This window comes from Blastocystis hominis, assembly GCF_000151665.1.
Source record: "Blastocystis hominis, Singapore isolate B (sub-type 7) whole genome shotgun sequence assembly, scaffold_1".
Lineage (NCBI taxonomy): Eukaryota > Bigyra > Opalinata > Blastocystidae > Blastocystis > Blastocystis hominis.
The window spans coordinates 279,250-299,173 of record NW_013171816.1 but is presented as its reverse complement, the minus strand read 5'-3'; the positions used below and the strand labels follow the sequence as shown (position 1 = coordinate 299,173).

The 19,924-nt window shown below is 43.2% G+C and overlaps 4 protein-coding genes; 2 read left to right on the top strand and 2 right to left on the bottom strand.

The window, feature by feature from the left end:
* Positions 1 to 269: 269 nt before the first annotated feature.
* GSBLH_T00000723001 (uncharacterized protein) lies at positions 270 to 10,993 on the top strand (the record flags this gene model as incomplete). XM_013038970.1 has 1 exon in its annotated part: positions 270 to 10,993. The coding sequence occupies one exon, from the start codon at positions 270 to 272 to the stop codon at positions 10,980 to 10,982; it is 10,713 nt and encodes a 3,570-aa protein (XP_012894424.1). The 3' UTR covers positions 10,983 to 10,993.
* Positions 10,994 to 11,641: 648 nt separating this feature from the next.
* GSBLH_T00000722001 (uncharacterized protein) lies at positions 11,642 to 13,816 on the top strand (the record flags this gene model as incomplete). Its single annotated transcript, XM_013038969.1, has 9 exons — positions 11,642 to 11,866; positions 11,897 to 12,012; positions 12,039 to 12,174; positions 12,203 to 12,298; positions 12,329 to 12,670; positions 12,699 to 12,980; positions 13,013 to 13,125; positions 13,155 to 13,641; positions 13,670 to 13,816. The coding sequence occupies 9 exons, from the start codon at positions 11,642 to 11,644 to the stop codon at positions 13,814 to 13,816; spliced, it is 1,944 nt and encodes a 647-aa protein (XP_012894423.1).
* Positions 13,817 to 15,275: 1,459 nt separating this feature from the next.
* Positions 15,276 to 17,087, bottom strand: GSBLH_T00000721001 (uncharacterized protein; the record flags this gene model as incomplete). XM_013038968.1 has 7 exons in its annotated part: positions 16,908 to 17,087; positions 16,793 to 16,878; positions 16,698 to 16,763; positions 16,488 to 16,665; positions 16,315 to 16,457; positions 16,032 to 16,285; positions 15,276 to 16,001 (listed from the first exon to the last, which is right to left on the bottom strand). The coding sequence occupies exons 1-7, from the start codon at positions 17,021 to 17,023 to the stop codon at positions 15,276 to 15,278; spliced, it is 1,569 nt and encodes a 522-aa protein (XP_012894422.1). The 5' UTR covers positions 17,024 to 17,087.
* A 249-nt stretch (positions 17,088 to 17,336) lies between these two features.
* On the bottom strand, positions 17,337 to 18,731 carry GSBLH_T00000720001 (uncharacterized protein; the record flags this gene model as incomplete). XM_013038967.1 has 2 exons in its annotated part: positions 17,337 to 18,371; positions 18,404 to 18,731. The coding sequence occupies 2 exons, from the start codon at positions 18,729 to 18,731 to the stop codon at positions 17,341 to 17,343; spliced, it is 1,359 nt and encodes a 452-aa protein (XP_012894421.1). The 3' UTR covers positions 17,337 to 17,340.
* Between the last annotated feature and the right edge of the window lie 1,193 nt (positions 18,732 to 19,924).

The following is a 19,924-nucleotide window of genomic DNA, read 5'->3' as shown; positions in this document are numbered from 1 at the left end:
CACCCATTTGTTACCCAGATCTCTTCCATCTTCAAGAACACATACCAATAGGATCAGTCATTTCCACATACCAGGCACAAAGCAGACCACACGAGCAAGTCGTTTACACGATGCTCAATACTTCCTTCATCACCATTCATCCATTGTCTGGAGTGCTTCAGACTGTCCAAGATATCGATTATGAAACCACATTGAATCAACAGTAGACTACTTTTTCTTCCTTTTAATATAGGTTTAATTTCACTATCCGTGCATCTCTAGCTACAAATATGTCTCTTTACTGTGAAACATACCTCATTTTCGTTATTCATGATGTTCCTGAAAGACCTTTGTTTATCAAGAATCAGAACTGGAGCGGTGGCATTATTCCCACAATCGCTTACATCAATGAATCCGCCAGTGTTCACACTGTAATCGGTAATCAGCTTCTTTTCACCGATCCTGATATTCATGATTCGCATGCATTTACCTTGTCCTGTATTGATTCTACCATTTCTTGTCCTTATGATATCAATGATCAAGGAACTGTGTATCTCAAGGATTTACAGTATTTCGATTATAAAGTCAAAGAGCAGTGGCCAATTCGAGTCAGAGTTACCGATTCTTCCATGTTATTTGATGAGATAATGCTTTCAATCCATTTGCTTGATGTGAATGAACCTCCACATTTCCCACAAAATACTCTGTATCGCATTGGAAGTTATCCTCCTCAACTGTACGATTCGATTGGCATTCCTGTCACTGCTGTTGATCCTGAAAATAACATTGTGAGTTATTCGTTGTCAAATTCCACTCTCTTTTCCATTGACAATATTGGACAGATTCGACTGATTTCTTTTGCGGTAAATCCATGGATGTCATATAATGTCACCGTGACTGCAACAGATTCAGAAGGACTGATTGATTCTACTCTTGTCATTATCTCGTTCAACACAGATGATTCTAATTCGTTTGAAGTGAAGAACCAATCTTATATTGTTGCTGAGGACCATCCTATTAATATCTCACTATCACCTGCTCTCACTGCTATCGGGACGTTTGCTTCACCTCTTCGCTATGAACTGTCATCCTCTGCTTCTCCCTTCATGATTGATTCAGAGTCTGGATTGCTTTATCATTCTCTCCCACTTGATTATGAGTCTACGAGTTTCTACGCCTTCCAAGTCGTTGTTACTGATTATTATGGTAATCATGCTACCGGAAATATCACTATTTCTGTTACGAATGTTAACGAACCTCCAGCACTCTCACAGGATTCATGCTTGGCTTATCGTAGTATTATGGAAGAGAGCGAAGATAATACTTTCCTCTATCCAGAATTTATTGCTACGGATCCTGATTTCAATGATACTCTGACGTTCTCAGCAAGACCAATTCACAGTTCTGATGATCTTCCATTCCGAATTCATCCCACACTGGGATTGATGTATGTGACCAATTCGAGTTCTCTGAAGTATCAATATCATTCGTATTATGATTTCTTTGTCACTGTAACGGATTCTGGAGGCTTGAATGATTCTTGCTTAATTCATATTGATGTAACGAAGAGGAATCATCCTCCAGTACTGCATTGGATTCAGAATGACATCTTTGTCAGAGAAGATATTCCTCAAGGTTCACTTATTTCAATTCCTATTTTCGCCACAGATGATGATCAGCTATCATACTCAGTCACAGACATTACAAATACTACAGTGGAAAACTATTCCTTCCCCTTCTCTTTTGTGGCAGACGATATTGTACTATCGGTTGAAGAAATGCTTGACTATGAGTCTATCTCTGAGTATCGTTTGATGCTTTGTGTCTTTGATTCTGTTGCTCAGAGTAGTTGTGACAATGTTACAATCCATGTCATTGATGTCAATGAACCTCCGATGTTTGAAAATGACTCTTATTCACTCTCGCTTCCGGAAAACACTCCTGTAGGAACTTTCATGCTCAATGTCACTGCCTCGGATCCAGAAAACCACATTATCTACTATTCGGCAGATAGTTCAGTCATTTCGATTGATAAGTGGTCTGGACAGATTTCTCTGAATAGGAAGCTCGATTATGAGGAAACAGAGTCGTTCAATATTACCCTTATTGCGATTGATGAATATGGGTTATCTTCCTCCGCTCTTTTGATAATCAATGTGATTGATATCAATGAATCTCCAGTTTGCCTTGATTCAATGGGGAGTGTTGTGAATGTGATGGAAAACGAGCCAGTGGGATCTGTCATTGCCACGATCAACGTTACCGACATCGAAGTTCAGCACGGAAGGCAATCACTTTCTTATTCTCTCATCGATGATGATGTTTCACAGTTTACTGTAAACCAATATGGAGAAGTGATCATTAACGAACCTCTCAATTATTGGAATCAGTCCCATTTTACACTCCATGTCCACGTGGAGGATAATGGCATTCCGGTCTTGTCTACTCAGTGTTCGATTACTATCCATGTCATCGATGTAAATGATCCTCCAACTCTCCACGGTCCTTCGATTATTCATGTGGCAGAAGATATGCCGTTGTATAAGCCCATTGAAACTGGACTGTGGGCATCTGATCCTGATGTGGGGCAACAATTATTCTTTGATATTGAGTTGAATGAAGTATTTGGCATTGACCCACTGAGTGGCAAATTGTTCTTGAAGCAGCACTTGGATTATGAGACAAGAAATATGTACACCATTCAGATCACTGTGCATGATATTAGTCAGAATCCACTCTCAGACTCGAAAACACTTACTGTACTGGTTGATGATGTGAACGAACCTCCTCAATCGTATGAAACTGCATTCTTTGTCTCTGAAAGTACTCCTGTGGGAAGCATCATTGGATTCATTTCGTATCATGATCCTGATCAAGGAGTGAATGGTACTGTTCATTGCTACCAGCAAAGTCATTTGGACCTCTTCAAAACGCACAACACCACGTGTAGAGTTTCACTTATTTCGGAGCTTGATTATGAACAGGAACAAGAATACAATCTTCTCATTCAGTTGATTGATGGAGGTGGACTCGTCGTTAGTAATGTTATCCGCATTATCGTTCTGGATGTGAATGAACCTCCAGTTATATCTGTTCCTTCGACTACCCTTTCTATTGTGTCTGATACGCCGATCAACACCACTTTGGCTTATCCAATCACAGTTTCAGACCCAGAGAATGACGATGTTCTATTATTCCTCTCCAACTTTGTGGCTCCTCTCCCGGTTTCATTGATTCATGTAACGGGAAATCAATATGGATTGATGGTCAATGACACTCTGACGAATTCGTTCTCGTTCCAGCTGAATGCACTGGACCACCATGATTTGTCAAGCAGTGTTCTGATTTCCATTGAAGTTATCCCTGCAACACCCATCAACCCCATTTATCATCCTGTTTCTTGCTATGTTGCTGAGTGTTCTGACTTCCCAGCAACTCTGGAGAATTGCACATTATCCATAGAAAACAGCGACATGTTTACGAATGTCACATTTATCAAGGAATTCAGCATCGCATCCAACGACTTTGCCATTCAACCACTCACTTCCAAAACGGCATCAGTTCAAGTCATCGGTGAAGTGGACTATGAAGTAATGAATCACTATGTGATTCCAATCCTTATTGAGGGAGTGAACTTACAAGGCAAGCTGCTTTCGATTCATTCCTTCTTTATGATTGATGTCATTGACGTGAACGAAGCTCCTACTTTCGATTCTGAACCTACCATTGTGTATGTTTATGAGAATAGTGAAGAAGATACGGTGTTATATCCATGTCTGCGTGCTGTTGATCCAGATGTATCTGATTGGAATTATACTATCGTGTACTCGATGAGTGCCGAGAATGATACAAATGAATGGATTGGCATTCAAACATATACAGGATGCTTGGTTGTGAAGCAAAGTGGACTTGATTACGAAAACTCCACTCAACCCAAATCATTTGATCTTCAGATCGTGGCTACTGATATGCATGGAGCGTATTCGACACGATTTATACATGTTGAGGTGTTGAATGTGAATGAACCTCCATTCTTCTCGTCCTCTTCCTACTATTTCACTCTCTTGGCGCCTGTTCCCTTGAATACGGAAATCGGATATCCATTGCCTGTTATGGACGAGGATCTGAATTCTGTGAATACCTTCTCCATTGAGCAGCAATCCTGTCCCAGTGGATTCAGTATCGATTCTGCTTCTGGACAATTAATTACTGGATCATCGCAGATTCCTCAGTTTGGAATATCGCTCGATCACAACGTTACTTGCATTATTCATGTCAAAGTGGAGGATGAAGGAGGCCTTTCCGATTACACTCTCGTTTATGTCACGATTGTCAGGGATGTTCGACCTCCTGAAATACACTCTGATTCGTTCACAGTTCAAGAAAACCCCGCTGAAAACACGATCATCGGCACACTTACAGCTACTTCAATGTGTGATTCCACGTTGCTTGGTGGAATTGAGTTCATGATCCTTCCTTCTCAATACTCCCACATCGTGTCTGTGGATGAAGATCTGTTGATTGTTAAAGAGCCAGATTATTTCGATTACGAAAGTTTGACATCTTTCAGTATTCTTGTATTGGCAGTGGATAAAGCATGCTTCAATGTATCATCTATTAAAGAAATAGCCATCTTTATCAGTGATGTCAACGAACCTCCCATGGTTATAGATGCCTTCTATCACGTCTATCCTGGAGTTTCGTACCCATTGAGTCTGTCTCCTTCTATTATCGCTGCTGATCCAGAGGGATCTGCTCTTCACTTTTCGCTCCTCTCTTCCAATCCAAATGTCACTATCAATGATTCTGGATTTGTTCAGCTGCTAGGAGATCTCACTGCTACTATTCCCAATAATCCTGAGATTGCTCCCTCCGTCACGACTCATCGTTTTATCTTTACTGGAATTGTAGCGGACAGCTCAGATGAAGCCTTGTCTTCTCAGTTCAATATTACCATTGATGTTGATAAGCTCCATCAAGAAGACCAGGCTTCTCTTCCTTCGTATTCTCTCTCTTTCAAAGAGGGAAGTGAATCCAATAGAAGCATTTCAGAAGCTACTCCCGTTGGTTCGGTTGTGGGTGAGCCATTTGAAGTTGAAACAGCCGATGAGAATCCAACGCTGTTCTATCACATTCCCATGTGTTCTCCTTATTGCCCAGTATTCATTCACTCTGTGTTTGGTTATCTTGTTTTGAATACCACTCTTGACTTTGAGAGTGTACCCAGCTATCAGCTTAACGTTACTGTGACGAATGGAGTCGTTCTGGAATGGATTTTAGTCACATTGGTTGTGGAAGATGCTGATGACTGTGCGATCACCTCGATTACTCCTCAGTTACTAACGTTCTCCAGCAATCACTTGATAATGAGTGGTCAAAACTTGTCTCCGAAAGGACAGGCATTCGGATTCTCTGGGCAGCTTATTACAGGGGAATCTTATACGACCGATTTTGATGCTATCTACACAGTCTTTGACGCAATGGGCGGTGTCCTTCAGACTGGATCTCTTTCGAATTGTAGTGTCATTGGAATGGATCTGGTTGATTGTGAGATGCCTGCAACGATGGGGTCCTATGCGAGTATCCAAGTAACATGGAAATCATCCATTCCTTCATCGATTCAGCATATCTGCTCCATGTCTACATCCATCTTGCATTATGAAGATCTGCATTTAACAGACGTCAAGAATTCCAATGGAATGAGTACAACCGGTGCAGTGGTTTGTTTCGTTGGAGAGAACATGGGAAGCTCGGAGATTTATTCTCCAGCCCTTGGATCGTCTCACCTTTCTGCTTCTGCTACCTTGGTAGATTCTACAGAGATCTCTTTGACTTCTTGTGAATACAACTCCGAAGAAGAGATTTGCTGCTTGCTGGATAATGGCTATGGATCAACGATTCACTGGAAAATGTGCTTGTTTGGATCTTGTTCGACGCTCGAGAAAGGTTCGTTTGCTGTCCCCGTCATCAGTAATGTGTCTGCTTCAACGAATCTCAATTGTTTGGGAGGAGACGAAATCACGATCTATGGTTCAAACTTCGGGACAAATAGTACTGCATTAATTGTCCTCATGGGATCCGATTCAGTCCAGTCGAAATTAACGCACTGTGAATTCGTTGTCCTACACTCAGTCATCCGATGCAGAAGTGTGGAGGGATCGGGAGAATCGCTTGTATTCTCCGTTACTGTGGGAGATCAAAGCTCGGCTCCCTTTGTTTCGTCTCTTGCATACAGTCCCCCTGTGATTCAAAATGTGTATGGAATTGGATCAGCCAATGCTTTGACGAGTGGAGGACAGGTCGTCTACGTATCGGGATTGAATCTGGGAGCGTATGATGGAGTGTCGCGCCTTCTTTATGGAAATAGCACCGATTTGCCGTTTGTGACCTCTCCTTGTGATATGATTCTGCCTCACACTCTTCTGAGATGTATCACTTCTCCAGGCAGCGGATATCAAGATCGATGGGTTGTAGAGGTGGAAAGCCATCGTTCACAGCCTTTCATTCAGCAAACAGGAATCTACGGTTATCCGGCAGTGATCGATGTCGATAAGCTCCATGTTGGAATGCCTCCAGAAGGGGGATTGGAGATAACCATCACTGGTGCGAATTTTGGTTCTGAGGATGCGTTGCTTCGTGTGTGGTATGTGAATGAGTGGGGTCAGAGCTATCTTCCCGAATGTTGGATCCATCAGAATCACACACAGCTGAAATGTATCACAACTGCAGGCATCGGAAAGAGCATACAGTGGAATATTGAAGTGAATGGACTGCTCTCCGAAAATGTTTTCACGATGGCTTATGTGACTCCTACTGTTTCGAGCGTGGAGTGCAAAACTACAGGGTGTGGAAGAGTTTCTGGAAATGAAGCTGTGGTGCTTCGTGGCACAAACTTTGCAAATGCAACTATCGAGGCGACGTATGGATTCACTGGATCTGAGTTCGTTGCTCAACAATGCCATGTTGTTTCGAATACGATGATTGAATGCTTGACTGCTGCTGGCGTGGGTCAAGAATTGATTTGGAAGGTATGGATCGGCGGACAAGAAGCAATCGTGTCTTCTACAGCTCTTTTCAGTTATGACGAAACGGAGATTAGCTATTTGGAAGGAAAGCCTATTGCCTTGAAGGGCGGAGATTTGGTATTCATTCACGTCTCCAATGACTTCGTTGGCTGTTCGGAATGCTCCTTCCAAATGATGTTCAATGGAGTTTCAGTAGATGCCGCCATTCAGAATTCGACCACTCTTGAAGCCATTTCGCCCCCAATCCAATACATCGTCATCAATGTCCAGGTGATTGTTTACTATCGTCAGTATCTGGTGGAAACGACGAATATCATCAGTCTTCCCATTCAAAACCCTACGATTGAGTCCACGATGATTCAGTCCATCTCCAATCTGGATACCTATCAACTCTCTCTTATTGGTGAGAATTTTGGTTTCCTGGAATCGGTTGTCTCGGTACATATTATGTCGTCAGAAGGTGAGGCGAGCAACTGCACTCTCGATCGGGTTAGCAATGATTTTGTGAGCTGCAGAACGCATTGCAGTGATGGAAGTGTTTATTTGGAGAGAAATACAGTTCAGAGCAATACCGTTGAATTCGCCACGAATTCTGTGAAGTTTGATTTATCAGGCTTTTCCACAGATATTGAGGGTTATCTCATTTATCCACAACTCTTCAACACCACTGGAGGAGAGCAACTCACAATTCGAGGCGAAGACTTCCCTTCTACATTGCAAGTGACTATTGGAAAATTGCAGTGTCAGCGAAGCAGTTTGAACTCCACTTTCTTGAGCTGCATTGTACCGCCTGGAGAAGGCAGACTTCTTCCTGTGAGAATCATTAGCAATCAGAAAGTATTACTCCAGATTTTCATGAGCTATTATGAGCCGTATATCTCCACCGTATCTCCGTCTTCATTACAGTTCGATACGCAAATACTTGAGATTGAAGGTGTCAACTTTGGATTAAATCCCCTTGTCTTGGTTTCAGGATTCAGTTTTGGTTCTCTGAATTGTTCTGTAAATTCGCACACTCATACTTGGATCCAATGCTCTCTTGAAGCCATTGATGCACTTGGACTTGCGCTTCAAATCAACGTTGCGGACCAGACGAGCAACACCGTGATTCTCACAACCATTCCACCCAAAATCGAATTGATTGAGGTGACCAATCTCAATGGAATGGAGCTGCAAGGTGTTCCTACAGATGGAGAGGGAATTCTGACGATTCATGGCGTTAATCTTGACGCCGATGTGACTCTGTGCCGCATGAATGACCAAATGTTGCAAATTGTTTCGAGGAATTCTACGATCGTTCAGTGTCGATTAATCCCTTCGTTTGATGCAGTCGCTGCTATTCAAATCCTTGCAGATTCGCTTCACTCCAATATCGTTTCAATTCCCTATTTGTCTCCAGTGATTGCCGCGATTTCTCCTTCAGAAGGTAATACGAATGGAGGAGAGACCATCACCATTTATGGATCGAATTTTGGCTGTAGCAATGCAAACAAGGACTTCATTCAAATCCACTTTGGAAGTAGTCTAATTCCTGTTGATGCGATTCATCATTGTTCTCATGCATCGATCGAGTTCAAGTCCCCAGAAGGTCAAGGAACCGATATTCCAGTGTATATCAGTCGCTATAACTATTCATCGCTACACTCCTATTTCAATTATTCTGCTCCTGTTATCCACGCTTACCAAGCTTCAGTCATGAATCAAGATCAGCTAGTACTGAAAACGCAATCTTCGCTGATGTTTGAACAGCCAGTCTTCATTCTGGATGGAGCGAACTTTGGATCGCATTCGGCAGAAGTGTTTGTCTCTGGCAAGGATTGTGTGGTGTTGCAGCAGAGCCATTCGCAGATCGTTTGTATTTCTCCCTTATTCCTGGGAGGCACGCACGATATTCACGTTGTTGTTGCGGGACAATCTAGCAACTCTGTGAATTATACATTCCCCAGTCCTCAGGTCACCGCGATTCAACCCCTCATGGTGGAATCCGTTGAATCCACTTTGTATCTGGACGTTTCCCATCTTCCTCCTGTTTCTGGATTGCAAATTCAGATTAAAGTTGGTTCCATCGTGGTTGATCAATGTCATGTTTCTCTCGCCTCAAAGGATACAATGCACTACATAGAGTGCCATTTACCAGAGCTTCCCAGAGGAGAATGGAAAATGAACTTGGCAATTGCCTATGAGGAGATTTCCATTCCAAAAACTTTCGACACGCTCACTGTGGTGTGCAAAGAAAACCAATACGCTGCGATTGGCGAGTACTGCGTTGTCTGTCCCGAAAACACGTATTGTCCTGCCAACTCTTCGATTCCAGAAGCCTTACCAGGAGGATGGGTGGTTGAAGGTGAAGATGGCTCCCATTCCATCGTTGAGGAATGCTTCTATTCGGATGCTTGTATTGGAGGAAATCTCTGCGCCCAAGGATATCAAGGATTCAAGTGTTACGACTGTGCAGCAGGGTATTCTCGCCTTGGGAAGTGGAGTTGCTCGCAATGTCCCTCTGGATTTAGCAAAGCATTCCCCATGATTGGGTGGATTGGCGTGTGCGTGTTGCTGTATATTGCCAGTGTCTGCCGATATTCCACTCGATTCGTTTGGTTTACTCTGCTGATCGATGCCTTCCAGCTGATTGGACTGTTGTCAGTATTCAGAGATCATTTCTCATCCATATTAGCCCCTCTGATCGATTTCTGCAGCATGTTTGTATTGGAAATGGACATGTTCCATTTGGACTGTTATTTCCCATCGATCAGTGAAAGTACTATTTGGATACTTGCTCTGCTCACAATGCTGTGTTGCTTCGTTCTTGGTACAGCGACTCGCTTCCTGTTGAGTCACTCAGAAAAGAAGGAATCCTGGAATCGAGAATCAGGAACACTCTTGACACACTTCACCAGTCTCTTGTATGTCTTATTGTTCCCGATTCTGTACCATTCTCTGCAGTCTCTTTCATGCAACAACAAGTATTACATGCAGTCACGAGGGGTTAGTTTCTCTGGTCTAGCGATGTGTTGGCTGGACGCAGATTATTCATGGGTGCTGATCATGTCTGCCCTAGTTTTACTCCTGTCTGTTGGAATGATCTTCTATTCGTACAGCCAGACAAAGAGAGATTTGGCTTTCATGGAGTCAGCTTGCTCTTCGAAGGGAGCTCAAAGCATGATTCTTCCAGGAAAATCGCATAGAATGGAACTGCTGGGAAGAGTGTTCAAGAATCAATCACCGATCTGCTTCTTCATCGCAATGATTCCAAAGAGCATCGTTGTCTTCTTCTTGATTCTTTTCCGCGAAGAAATCCATCTGCAGACAATCTTCATTCTGCTGTTCATTCCAATGCTGTGTGTAGCCATCTTGTTCACCGCTCCATTCAGAATAACGCAGAAACAATTGAAGAAGCCAATGGCAGAATCTGCGGTCGATTCATCGATCTCTGGAGTTGGAGAACACCTTACTCAATCAGCAACGACCCACAAGCATTGGTATTTCAATGTAAACTACCTGTTGATTGAGGAATTGCTGCTCTTCTTGGGTTTCTATGCCGATTCAATAATACCAACGTCTCAATTATCAGCATGGAGAATCGCCGTGGAAGTCTTTATCATTATCTGTTCTTCTCTGTTCGTTATCAGCACGGTCCTTTTGGGAATCGGTGAGTTGGCCTTCAAGAACGCCAATTCATTCTTTGATGTAATAAGCGAGAAGAAAGCTCGGCCAATCACAGAACAAGTAATTCTGGCAAGATTCCAGGACAAGAAAATAGAGGTGAATAGCGTAACTCAAAGATGGGAGGAAATTCCGAAAAGAGATGAGGAAGAACAAGAAACAGATGAAAAGGAAGAGGAAAAGGAAGAGAGATCTGAGGAAATCGGAAATGTAGATGAAAGACACCAGAATCAGCTTGACGCAGCAAGACAACAGAGAATCGTTGAAGCCATTGATGCATTTGGAAAACGCTTGTCTACGGACTCGCATGATTAAGAACATTGTATGTTCTGTTTGTTGTGATAATATGAAATGAAAGGAGTTTAACAAATGTATTTGGAAATCTATGATGCAAATAGGGAAACAGTAGCTGTGAGCAAAACTGTAAGAAAGTGAGCTTATTGAACCAAATCATTCCAGCAAAAAGTTCCATATATACCACTACAGCATTCAAAATAAGGTGAAACAACAGTTTTCCTCATTTTCACTCTTTCATTGTTTCAGCACTTCCTTTTTACTCCATTCCATTGCTCTGTCACTCTTATAACAATTTCCACCATTTCACGCTTACACATTTTTGGAGGCAAATTCATTCCTTCACAGAATTATCATTGAATATGGAGGTATGCCATTTTTCTTCGATTTACCACATAGCAAGTGCCTATTTCCAATGTCTGGTTCTATTGCTTTCCTCATGATGATTTTGATGAAACCGATCCTCGTGTGACAATTATCAAGGCATTTTGCATATTTTTTAGTCAAGCAGGAGCTTCTTTGCTCCAAAGTGTAGCTTTTCTATAAAAACTTGATTTTAGGCAATTCATTATCAAGAGCACTCTTCTGTGTACATCAAATTTGAAGATCTTATTCGCTTATGCCCTGTGTCTGATTTGCGAACTGCTCTATTCGAACACCCAGAAGATACCATCGCATGCATGACGGCAGCAGTAATGATTGTGACAGCGATTAATGGAGTTGTCAATTCCCACCTCCGAGTTCGAATCTTGGATTTTGACCCACTCACTCCTTTCAAAGACATAAAGGCCAATCTTGTGGGTCGTTTGGTGGCAATTCAAGGCACGATCATTCGAGTGGGTGGGATTCGCTCGATGGTGATGAAAATGAACTTTGAATGTGTTCAGTGCTCGGCTGTGATGCAGGTGGTATGATCCGTATCCGATTCTAACTAGACCTTTGTTGATGGGAAGTACCAGGTTCCTTCTCGCTGCGGGAATCACGGCTGTCGAAGCCAAACGTTCCGTCCACAGCGTCAATCCGCCATTACCCAAGATTGGCAAGTGATCAAGTACTTTCTTCTCCTTCCTCATCCAGCAGGCTTCAAGAAGTCGGTGAAACCGATGCTGTGGATTCGGGGCGAATTCCGCGAACTCTCGAAGTTCATTTACTCGGCGACCTCGTAGACGATGTAACTCCCGGAGAACTCGTAACCATCACCGGTGTCGTGAAGGTAGAAACCGTGGAAACGTAGGAAATAGACGATGACCGTGGAGAAACCGTTCGGGAACCGCAGTTCTTCGAAATCGAGTTTGTTTTTGTTGTATGTGTCTGCGAATAGTATTAGTGTGAAACGGGTTTCTCTGTTTGTTTGTTTTTTGAGGTAGAACGAAATGAACAACTCGTCCTTTGATCGGTTTTCCGAGCTGGACATGAAAGCTTTCAATTTCATCGCGTCCCAACCCAATCTTTTCAACCTCTTAGTCCACTCGGTGTGTCCGTCAATCTACGGACAAGAACTCGTCAAAGCGGGCATTTTGTTGTGTCTCGCAGGAGGCGTGTCGATGGAGAACCGCCGAGGAAACATTCATGTATTGATGGTGGGCGATCCAGGCCTTGGAAAGAGCCAATTGCTCCGTGCAGCGTCCGCGTTGAGTCCGCGCGGCGTGTTTGTGTGTGGAAACACGGCGTCCGGAAGCGGACTGACCGTCACTATGGCGAAAGACAAAGTCGATATTCGATTGGATCGAGACGTAGATCACGGGGGATTCGTGCTTGGAAGCGGGAGCGTTGGTGCTAAGCGATGGAGGACTGTGCTGCATCGACGAATTCGACAAAATGGGAGGCGAGAAGCAAGTTTTATTAGAAGCCATGGAGCAGCAAACCGTCTCCATCGCCAAAGCTGGCATTGTCTGCACGCTTTCCTCGCGTGTGTCCATTCTCGCCGCCGCCAATCCTTCTGGCGGGCATTATAACCGCGGGAAAACCGTATCAGAGAATATCAAAATGCCGCCTGGACTGTTAAGTCGATTCGACTTGGTTTTTCTTGCGCTTTTCTCAATGAATCGAAGACGTTTTTGCTCCTCGACACTCCCGATGAGGAGAAGGATCGAATGCTCTCCGAACACATCATGAAAATGTACGCAGCCGACGGAGAGGCCGTCGATTCCCTCGCTCACGCCGCGTTTCCACGTTTCCACTTTTTGATTCTAGCGCAGCTCCGTCGTTTTCGATGCAGGACGATTCCTCCATTTCGCTTCGACTTCGTCGCGGGGCGGCCGATGTAACGGACCCCATTCCCGCGGTTCTTCTTCGCAAATACCTGGCGTTTGTGCACCAAACGGTGAATCCTCGTCTGACCTCGGAAGCAGCGCGCGTTTTGAAGTCGTTCTACTTGTCGCTTCGCGATCAGTACGGCGACGACGAAGCGATTCCGATCACCATGCGTCATCTGGAGAGTTTGGTGCGACTTTCGCAAGCTCGTGCGCGTTTGGAGTGTCGAACGGAAGTGTCTGTGGAGGACGCGAAGGACATTATTGATATTATGAAGGAGAGTTTGTTCGAAGTGCTGAGCGATGAGATGGGGATGGTGGATTTCCAGCGAACGACGGGGATGAGCAAGACGAAACAAGTGAAATTGTTCGTGGCGGCGTTGACGAAGGAGGCGGAACGGAGGTCGAATGCGTTGTTTAGCGTGCGGGTAAGGGAGTGGAGAGAGTGTAAGATAGGAAATGATGGAGGTGGCGAGTCGGAATCGCATTTTTGTGGAGGATTTTATGGATTTTGTGGATGTGTTGAATCAGCAAGCGTTTATTTTGAAGAAGGGAGGGCAGATGTATCAAGTGCAGACAAGTCGTTATTCACAAATGAGATAACAAACAGTGAAATGTGTTTTAATATACCAAACAAAATACAACCCGCATGAAACCAGGATGATTCCTGTGTACACGAGACAGCGATCCCACCAACTTCGACTCATCGCTCTATGGATAATGTTTCCAGTCAATCCTAGAGAGTTTGCCATATCCAGAATTCGCTTTTGGGCGCGCTTTAGCACATTCCGTTGATCGTACAAATTGTTGAGAGAATTCCTTCCCATGTCCAAATAATAGTCTGCCATCGTTGTAGTTCGCGACAGAGCGTCGTTTTCCTTCAACAAAGCAGCTTCAACGTCAATTGGACGCTATATCTTCAACGATACAATTCATTCCTACATCCTCTTTTCCTCCCGATAAGAGTTCTGTCTTTTTCATCAACGTGATCTTGTTATTCGATATTCTTGAGAAGTTCTTTTTCAAATTATAGTAGTCATCTGTAATTGATCGGACACGCCTAATTCATAAGGTGCATAAGAGAATACCGTTGCCACACCTGCTTGTTGGGGGAACGATCTGCCTTTACTCGCGATGTCAGGGCCTTTAATTTCTCCAAGATTACCCGCAGTGATTCCTCGTATTTGTGAAGATCCTCTAATGTCGTTTCAGGCCGATCCAACTTATCAAGTTCGGTTTCAGCAGCCAAAACTAGGGCTTGAATAGCCGAGAACTCTTCTGTCACCTGTGCCATGAAAGATTTCTGACTCTTTTCTTTTGTGTAATGATGGCTCTGCAGCTCTCTACTGTGTGTTAGTTTTCTGAATTCGAAGAATTCCGTTCTTCTTGTCAAATGATGCAAGCTCGTGACTTTTGAACTATTACGTTTTTCACCTTTTGAATTACGATTCTTGTCTGTTTCCTGTAGATTCGTGAGTTACATGACACTTCACAAACAGTATGTCGTATGGATGAATGTCGGAGCGCTCGTACGATATTAGATATTCACACCATTTTTAATTTTAAGTTGTTTTCCAAATGGAAGAGAACTTTATGATACTTCCATGGAATGGGCCAATGACAAATCGTCATGGTGCCATGGAAGGTGGAAATCCAAATTTGTTTGAAGTGGCATTATGGGATGATCAGCTGACGCATTCCTTGAGTAATAAAATCATTACATCTACCGACATTTGGTTTAGTGTGGATGTTTTGTCTCCTGACACCCATTTGTCATCGATACCAATAAATCCTTCTGATGTAAAGTCAGTCGACAGCAATGATATGAGTTCGAGTCGATATTTCGATTCTTCATCGAAATCACAGCAGGAGAATGGAAACGTTCCGATTCTACAATCCTTTATTGATGATTTTGCCACAGTTGTGGCGAATGATGAGGATCCGTTGCTAACGTCTTCTCTCTTGTATAATGAAGCGAAGGAGTAGGCAATTGTTTTTCTTGTACTATTTAGTGATTCCTCTGACCACAGGTTAGACGCTTTGCGAGGAAAGCTCAACGAAATTATAAACAGTCACAATTTTTTAACAAATGAAATTCGCAACTTAACGCACACAGTAGGCCCTTTTTAGAAGCATTTCCCTTAGAGTGAAATCGAATCAGTCGAAAATGTGTTTTTTGTTTGTTAAAAAAAACACTCCACAAGATAACGCAGCAGTCCTTCGACTGGGTATTGCTATTCGGATTCTCCGGAGCCAAGCTATCGGTCATGTCCGCATTTCCCTCTGGCGTGACTCCTGCGCTGATCTCGGCTCCTTCCGGCGTCATTACGAACACACTCGTTGAACCCCGAGCAGTCTCTCCCTCCTCCGCGCTCTTCTCCGCGCTCCCCTCGATGACCATCTTCTCTCTTTCTTCGTTCCCCGCCTTTTCTTCCTCTGCTGCGTCCGCTTCCTTCTCCTTCTTCATCATCGACTCAGCCTCACTCAACGTCTCTCCTTTTGCTTCCTCGTTCGACTCCTCCTCTTTCTTGTCTCCATTCAATCCTTTCGATTCATTCAATCCTTTCGCTTCATTCAATTCATTCAATTCATTCAATTCATTCAATTCATTCGATTCATTCGATTCATTCGCGGGATTCATCGCTCCCTCGGGCTCCTCGCTCTTCGATTGCAGCGAGATCCGCAGCGACAGCGCGTGCTGCACCTCGTCCGACGAGAGATCGCGCCGATTGATCTGCGGCCCCGCGACCCCCGCGCTGGACTCGCATCCCCGCAGCCACTCATGACTCTACGCATCACTCGCTCAATCCTCCCCCACCAAAATCTCATCGATCGAAATCCGCTTCGCTGGATCCTTATCCAAAAACCGACCCAGCAAATCCCTCTCGTTAAGAAACACAAAAACACAAAAACACAAAAACACAAAAAAGGATATTGTAACGCGGGCGACAGATCCGCGGGGATCTCGACCTCCTTCTCCACGAGATCGTCCATGAAATCGATGGGATCGGGGTTGTACAGCGGCAATCGGCCCACGACCATCGCGAACAGCGTCACGCCCAGCGCCCAGATCTACATCGCATCGCTCCGTTCTCCGCTACGTCGGCCGCGTAGGTGTTGTAGGGCTGGTCTGCGCAGCATTCCGGAGGGTAGAAGTACGTCGTGCCCGCGGTGTTCGACATGAGGCCCGTCGGCGAGCGAGTCAGCATGTGCAGAGGACGGTTGGAGACAGGCAGGTCGGATCCTATGGAGAAACGGGGAAACGGGGAAATACCCGAGGATTGGTTGTGGCCGGTGAGGGTGTCGAAGATGTGAGCAACGCCGAAGTCGACGATGTGGGGTGAGGGAAACGTGGAAATGGAGAAACAGAAAGGATATCTTACAGTGGTCGTCTTTGGTGATGAGAATGTTCTCGGGCTTGATATCACGATGTACTACTTTGTGAAGATGGACTACACAAAAAAAAAGAGAGAAGCAGAAATACGGTATTTCAGTCCTTGAACGATTTCGTAAAGGTATTTCTTCGCTATCGATTCAGGGAGGACACCTCCTAAATGTTGGCTTTGCTTGAAGAACTACCTGTTCGCTTAGAGAAGAAGCGGAGGGAGTTAGGATCATAATACATAATTTGTCCATTCTCCACATACTCAATTACCATATAAATTCTAATCAAAATTGGCCGAAAAGCAGGTACTGGTCCTCTTCTTCGTCGTCGATCACATCGACCAGAGAAACGAGATTCGGATGGCGCAGACGCTTCATGAGGGCGATCTCCCTCTCCACTTTTTCCAGCGCAGTAGAAAACACCATTTGGTCGTTCACCCGACTCCAGGTCTTTTGCATTCGCAAAAACGAACGTGAGAATACTTTCACGGCCTATAACTAAGACACTATTCGGACGAATACGAATATTTCTCGTTTACCATTCAAAAAACGCTCACACTTAAACACTTTCGAATAACCTCCTTCTCCAAGTTTTTCAAGGAGCTTATATTCACAACGAACTCCGTTCAGTTCACTGCGAATAATATTCATTGAAAATAATAGTCTATCCCTTTGAAAAGTAAGAATTTTCCAGAAAAAGCTGCATGTCATTTCTTTGAAACATGATTATAACAAACAATTTCTTATTTGTGCTGGCATAACGATGATCTCCTTACGATGTAGACATGATCCTGATTTCTTCGCAGAGGCAACGTCGTCAGCGACACGGAATATGCGCCAATGTTCTTAAACAAAATGATATCTCCAACCTTCATCTCCGGAAGGTCGATATTCGAAAGCACCACATCTTTCTGCATAATCGACGATCCAATAATCGAGGCGGGGTGCTTCTCACCCTCCACCAATGGCTCCACATCGAAATTCATATCACAGAGAATCAAATCGTGGAAAACGCCCATCACTCCCTCGTTGATCTTGTAAACAGTCCGTCCTCCGCGCTTTGACACGTTCAGGACTTTGCACGCAACACTCACCGTGTTGTTATTGAAGTAACGGCCGGGCTCCGAGATCATACGGAAGCCCTCCGTGCTGAACACTTCGTGCTTCTTTACGGCATCACGAATAATGCCACAGACGCTGGTTAAGGATGGGTTTTCAAACTTGTCATTGCCTAAATCACCGGCCCAACCACCACCCAAATCTAACAGGGTCATCGTAAAACCGAACTCTTTCGCCATTTTAAACACTTCGGCGGAGTCACGCACAGCCTTTTCGTATGCGTACTGGTCCTCATTTCCAGTACCAACATGGAAGGCAACGCCCACCGCTTCCATTCCGCAAAGTTGCACTTGATTGAGAATGCCACGAACTTCGCTAAGGTGGCATCCGAACTTACTGCCCAGAGCAATGATCGAGTGGCTATCGTCCACCCATAAACGAATTACAATACGGCAATGCTTAGCATCTTCACCTAAGACATCGTGCATTTTCTGCACTTCTTCAATACTATCAACTGTTCCTGTCCAAATTCCGTTCTTTCGCATACACTCAATACCCTCCACCGACTTTATCGGATTCGCAAAAATGATATGATCGGGCTTGATTCCGCGACTCAAACACATGTTGATTTCCTCAACACCAGCGCAATCAACGCACATTCCAGGAAGTGAGCACATCAAATCCATCAACTTCGGATTAGGATTACACTTCATGGCTACAACTAATATAAAATAGTATTAGTAGTACCGTAGAAAGGTTGGACATCCCCAAATACGTTGAACCATGTCTTATACTGAACCAAGACGCTAGTGAGATCAAAAATGCAGACGGACTTATCTGACGGGTGGTCTTGGACATACTGCTTCACGAACTCTTCCAGGGTGGTAGAATCATCGATAATGAGAACTTCAGGATGTCTTTCCACGAACTCATCAAGGGTAGTATTCAGCACAGTATTCAAGTCCTCAACAGCAGCCAATCCACTTCGATCGCTCATTTCAGCAATTAATGAATGAATTATAGTAATATCTCTGTATGACGATCCAGTATCGGGACATGACCAATTATATAGCATGCAAATCCGTCCCAATAAGGATTCACCTGATGTTTGTTACAATAATAATCATAAAAATCAAATGAAATTACTATGAACATTTCACCCACAATCTACCAGATTGCTATGTTGTTTATACATCACTCAAATAAACTCTTCGGTTATTATGGCCATGCTCCAATGATTCTTGTGGATATCACATATACTATACGCATGTAGGTATTTATGAATCGACTGGAATATTTGTGTTACAGACACAAGTTCATCGAATGAAGAAGTTTACATTATTATGATTCAATATACTGACAATTTGTTTATTCATATGAATATAAAGTTGAAACAATCTAATACTACTTCTATCTTTTAGTGTGTTTAGTTGTTAGGATTCATCATAATGCATATTATATATATATATAGATATAGATAGATAGATAGATAGATAGATAGATAGATAGATAGATAGATAGATAGATAGATAGATAGATAGATAGATAGATAGATAGATAGATAGATAGATAGATAGATAGATAGATAGATTATTTTACTCACACTCAGTTTTCACAATATGTAAATACACATAAATATAACTAATCTGTAGAACCAAACACCATATTTCTTCCTCTATAACTCATCAAAGTCACGTTTTGTTTTGATTGATAGGAAGTATTAGTTTGAATAACACGAAACTGATAGAGTCGCATCTTCTCTTCTGTTTAGCAGTCCGCTTTTTTATTACTTGATTCTATCTATGATTTTATTTTTATAGACCATCCAAAATGAATCTATGATATCTACATTCTTCCCATCAAGACATCTCTGTCATATTTTTGAGTGCTGTGTGTTTATTTATTGTTTTAGATTCTTCAAACGACAACTTTCATAGTCAATGTTTCCATGAGCTCCATATCTCATTTATTATTGATATTCATAACTATTCCCACTATAGATCAAGTAGAAAAGAAAATAGGGCTGGTTGTTTATCGTACTATGAAAAGCAGAGTTTACTAGTTGACTCTGATTCATGTGTACTTATTTTCGCTGACCACAAGTTTTGTTTTTTGAAATGAAGAATCGATTCCGAGCATTTTATAATTATTTGTTTTGTTGAGTGATAGCTGTATTATTAAAAAGCCAAATAGTGGCTATAGTCTAACATACAACAGTGCTCGTAATTATTAGAACAAAAAGAATGAGTCACACAATAAACCGTTGAA